Source organism: Varroa destructor, unplaced genomic scaffold (genome assembly GCF_002443255.2).
Source record: "Varroa destructor unplaced genomic scaffold, Vdes_3.0 BEIS01000003.1, whole genome shotgun sequence".
Lineage (NCBI taxonomy): Eukaryota > Metazoa > Arthropoda > Arachnida > Mesostigmata > Varroidae > Varroa > Varroa destructor.
Genome location: NW_019211456.1, coordinates 8,391,913 through 8,397,312, shown reverse-complemented (window position 1 = coordinate 8,397,312; position 5,400 = coordinate 8,391,913). Strand labels below are relative to the sequence as shown.

The 5,400-nt window shown below is 37.8% G+C and overlaps 1 protein-coding gene across 1 annotated transcript; it reads right to left on the bottom strand.

Moving 5' to 3' along the window:
- Positions 1 to 654: 654 nt before the first annotated feature.
- On the bottom strand, positions 655 to 2,943 carry LOC111247963 (cytochrome P450 3A56-like). The gene has a single exon (XM_022799576.2). It carries the CDS (start codon positions 2,877 to 2,879, stop codon positions 1,395 to 1,397), a length of 1,485 nt encoding a protein of 494 aa, XP_022655311.1. The 5' UTR covers positions 2,880 to 2,943; the 3' UTR covers positions 655 to 1,394.
- Between the last annotated feature and the right edge of the window lie 2,457 nt (positions 2,944 to 5,400).

Here is a 5,400-nt window from a genome sequence, read left to right as displayed (position 1 = left end):
TCTTTGTTCAGACGGTACCGCTCCACTCCATGTCGGTGCAACAACAAGTCATCTACAAACATACCTGTAACATACTACATAACGTCACCTGCAAATATACTTCATAATTAAAAGCTAACCGAACAGAGAAGTGGGTAAAAATTCTAAAAACCAGCAGAGAAACGGCGTTGTTAGTTTAAGCAATTGTATGCACACTTACAATGGTATAATACTACTTGATTGACAAATATCCTATGGCCATGGTGAATGTTGTGAGCGTCGCCATACGCTTACCGGCACATCATACATTAATTCAACATAAAATATTTTGTGTCACCGTAACATGCAAAAGAGGCATACAAGAGACACAATCGTCAAGTGTTGATGCACCAATCCCTAAACAGAACTCTCAGGTACTACCAATACGTTCCTCTTTATATATTTCTGTCATTTCAGATAACAATGCTTATCGCCAAAACTAAATTTTAAATCTATGTAAAAGCTATACCATTAAGAATTTTTAATTTATTTAGAAATTTAAAAAAGTTAAATAATTAACTTAATAAAAATTAAATAGTTAGTAGTAACATTTGTGTTATAATATAATCTCTACCCAATGGTATCTATAAATATATCTTTCCCTCATCGTGCACTAGAAAGAAACAGGTCTGCCGGTACGATTTTTTAATGCTATTTATTCTAAAATCTATGAATGCATGTACAGCTATAAGATTTGTGCTCAATTCATAGGAGAGGACATCATTTTTGGACGTATCATATACAGACAGATGCGAATACATTCGAGATGAAATACTAAGCGCGGTATATCAATTTTTTTAAATAAACGTTGCCTTTTAATATGGGACGATGCTATTGTTAAGTGCTCACCATTGACTTGATTCGAAAATTGGTTCCTCGCATATGTCCTCTTTATGATTTTCTGTATCTGTTATCAACCGCGATATCATCAAGTATTAACTAGGGAATGTGAAAGGCGTACGCCTATTCGTACTGTGATCGACCCGCTACTTTATTTTTTAGCCAGCTAAACGGCAAGCCAATCTTTTCATACGGATACTAACATATCATTGTATATTTTTCAACTCTCAGTCGAATGAAAACAAGGACAAAATGGATTCGTTAGGGTAACTGTCTCACTTCCATCTAACAGATCTAATTATTAAATGGTAGCAGTAAAAGGATCAACTCAATCACGTACGTGGCCTTGCTTATTCAAAAAACTTATGTAATAATTCTAAAAATTTTGCAACACATGCGCATAATTAATATATAAGTATTTTCATGCATTCTTCAGTGATGCACAGAGATGATCTGCGCTTAGCGTAACTTTGACGCTGAGCATTAAGTTCGGCTAAGAAAATTGTACCATACAGTAAGCTGAGCTTCGAAAGCATTCAACGCATTACCTCTTGCCTTGGCGTAAGGCGTAAGATCAAGGGCATGAGAAAAATATCAGTGAAGTTGAAGCCGGGCCTGAGTTGCAATGGAACTGGAGTCTTTGAACATTTGTCAAAACGTACCTTTAACAGGATATCAGCTATTAACACCTGAATAAGTATCAGAGCAAGCCGGCGTCCAATGCAACTTTTGGGTCCGTCGCCGAAGGTGAGGAAAGCCGAGGTTTCTGAGACGACTTGTTCATCCTTCAAAAAACGTTCAGGGATAAACTTATCGGGCTCGGGGAAATACTTCGGGTCATGGTGAAGAAAAGCGATTGGAAATTCGACAATCATACCTTTTTTAATAGCTATTCCGGCCACTTCCGTATCCTCGGTAGCGATACGGTCTATTGAAAATGTGATCGGCACAATACGTAGTGATTCTAGAAGACAGGCTTCAAGAAGCTTCATCTTTTGTACATCGTCATAGTGGACTTCCGTTCGTTCGCCCATAATGTGCTTCACCTCGTCGTAAACCCGGTCTTGCACTTCTGGGTTTGTAGCGAGGAAATAGGTACATAGCTGCAGAGTTATTGCGCTTGTTTCAATGCCGCCAATGAAAAAGAGGAAGGCTTGCGATGCAAGAACTTCGTCGGTGATGTAATTGTCGGCGTTTTCTTTCTGGGCTATGAGGTGCAGATCAAGGATGTCAGCCGTTCCATTTTTGATAACTTCGTCAAGATTTTTTTTTTTTTCTGCCAAAATGTGTTTTCCAATATTGCCAAAGAACTTTGTTGCCCCTTTTGGCGGGAAATGAGCAAAAGGCAGGTATCGAATTATACTGGGAAACGTGAAAGCAAGTATTAGCGATAGACCTGGTCTTAAAATCTGAGTACCGTATTTCACAAAATCGTTGTCAGGATCGTTGAGACAGTCAAGATCTATTCCAAAAGACACTGCTACGATTGAATCCATGCTATAGTTATAAAAAAGCTTCTTCAAATCTATTTCATTGTGGTTGGACTTCGCTACAGCCGCTATTGTGTTGCCATATCGTTTGGCCACCTTGTCAAACTTCGGAATCATTCCTTTGATCTTCGACGAAGTGAAGGTATACCCCATTACCGTCCTCACGGCTTTCCATTGGTCGTACGGTAGATGTGTAAGAGTGTTGTCCCAGAGGGCATCGCCGGTCGAGAACTCGAAAGTTCTTCCGAAAAAACTACCAAACTGTTTAATAAGCACCTCCTTAGCAATTTCCGCGTCTGCTACCATTAGCGATGGCGTCAAGCCCCGATATGTGCCATAGATAGTTCCATACTTTTTGACGTCGTCACGGATGACTTCAGAGATGACTCTAGTGTTGAACAACCACAAGAGTCGGTAAAAATGTCTTGGCCATGATTCATACGGCAATCCACGTTTGCTCCAAAAAAGGCACACATTTATTAGCTTAATAATTAGCAGGGCTACCAAAACGAGCAACAGGTAAGGCCACATAGCTGAAGAATCCTTAGGAAAGATACCATTGATACGCAATAGCAGTTACTGCGCGATTGTTATAAGTCGCCCTTGAAAGCAATCATGATTGTCTTTCCTTCCCCCAAATGGAAAGGGCGGATCTGTGGAATAGTTGTGGTGACGTTGAAGTTCGCCTGTTTCATGCCATTGCACGTAGCAATAAACACTTAAGAGATTATCTAGTTGTGTAACCGTGTTATTATTACTCTCATTAGATGTCTATGCATTTCATACCTTTTAACACGAACTAGTTACTAGTGATAAAGTATTTAATGTGTTTTACTTCTAGCACAGTTTGACAAGGAGGGAAACAGTGCGTGTTATTTATGGTAACAAATATCAAGAGCTATAAAAACAGGTTTCAATGAGTTTTGCAGCTTTGGTATAGTTATTACTCTGATATAATCCAAAAACCCCTGAATATGGTTGAAAGGTTCACAATTCGTAAACAACTGGGATGTACAATCTATTTTGCTACTTCTTCATGTTTGCGTATTCGAAGTAAAATGGAAATACCCGTAAGTTAACGCGAAAGATATTAACTGAATTCTGTAATAAATATTACGTTATAGAAGAATGAAATAAAGGACAAAACATATTATTATAGTTTTTGTGTTACATTTAGCTTTTGTTTTAAGAAATGTTTTACGAAATTATGGTGTTTTGAGAAATAATATATACTTGAGAGTCAGAACTTGATATAGAACTTTGGTATCCAGACGAAACTATGAAAACAGCAGCGTCTAAATTTAAGAAGTTGCCAACAACACTTGCTTTAGCGCCAAGTCTAAGGCAGTCAATAATCCGGGCGACCTTTCCGTGTATTTGCCTCTTGATCGTTGCTAACAATTAGTGTGTCAATCTATGCTCAGTAGGGGCGATTATAAAAAGAACGCATGCAAAAACAGTAATAACTCAAGCATATTTTCTAGTTAATCCACGATCATATGATCTGGTCGTGTGGAAACCTGGACCTATGTAAGGTCTAAATGTTTGTCTTATTTTTTTCAATGACTGCACCTAATCAGCATAAATATGAAACAGGATGTTTCATGTGACAGAAATGTTTGCTAAGCTCTTAACAATCTGTACATGTTTTTTCGAGCGTTGATTCAAGACCATAGTTATCCTGCCCCTATACCGATGCCAATAATCAATAGGAAAAAAAGAAATCAATAGGAAAAATACGGTCGAGATTATAGTTGGAATTTCTGCTTGAAGGTATTATCAAATTCAATGCACATCCAGAACTAAAAAGCCGTCAGCACGGGTGTCCTCTCGGCCTACTGTTGATTGAAAAAACGTGACGTGGACTACGATAACCAACAGATTTGAGTGTGTGCTTTATAAGGTTTTTTGCTGGACTAGCTAGTCATTACCTTTTCTCGTCCACTATTGCTTATGCCCCTAAATTAAATACACTGGTAAGGCCCCCCGCACTGCCTTATTCTCTATTAGTTAGTATCGCAACTAATCAAGTTCAACGGAGTGTATTATACCGATCACAATAAATACAGATATTTGATCCTCATAGAATTGCGTGCATATCTATGAATGTACATCTTGTTGTCTTGTTGCCCCCATATACAAGCTGCCTTTTTAACAGGTTTACCCATTTTTTACCCACTCTTATGTTAGCCTATCGTAGATAATGAGCACACAGTTCACTTGGCATCGTGTATCTAGCAGAGAAATATCCAATGACGAGATCGGATTTGTTTAATCCATCTTTTTTTTTTTCGAAGTGAGAATCAGAACCAGCTTGCCCGGATGCGATGCAATTTTATCATAGTTTGTGAATTTTAATATTTTCTGTAAGTTGCTTTTTCTGATGCGCTTTCAATAGAATAAATCTTGTGTTAATTTACTGGGTATAACATTAACATACTGGATATAGCATTGCAAATCGTTGATTTTTATTCATTGTCAGTTTTATACGAGTATAAATATTGAACAATCCCCGCTATAAATAATTCCCGGTGATGCTATTTGAAGGCGTGCACGAAGTGAACTAGTTAAATGTACTATTTATGGTGGATCCGAGCATCATCTGGCCTAGGCGGATGAAATCGATCCATACTTTACGAGAATAGGTCGTATTCCGAGACGGGAGCTTATTCCAATAATTTGGATTGATAAAAACGCAATTTTCTGTTACAGTCTATCAATTCGTCAACGTCACTACCTTTATGCACTTTCCATTATGATGACACTTTCTGATGTTTCTAGAAAGTTTATTTGGCCACAAAAGTTAATAATAATATTATGTCTAGCATTAGCGTTCAAGCAGAGTTATCTCGTACACGATATTTTTTTAAAACGCTGTTAGTTTAGCTGCGTGCAATTAGGAAATCCGAGCGAATATTTGCATCCTATGCAAGGTTCATTCAACTTTTGTCGGAAAAGGTAAGGGAAATAGCAAGAAGTGTGTGTGTGTGTGCCAGACTTATTTGAGATAATACGGTTCTCCGAGATTTTATAGTAGCATATGTTTTTTTTT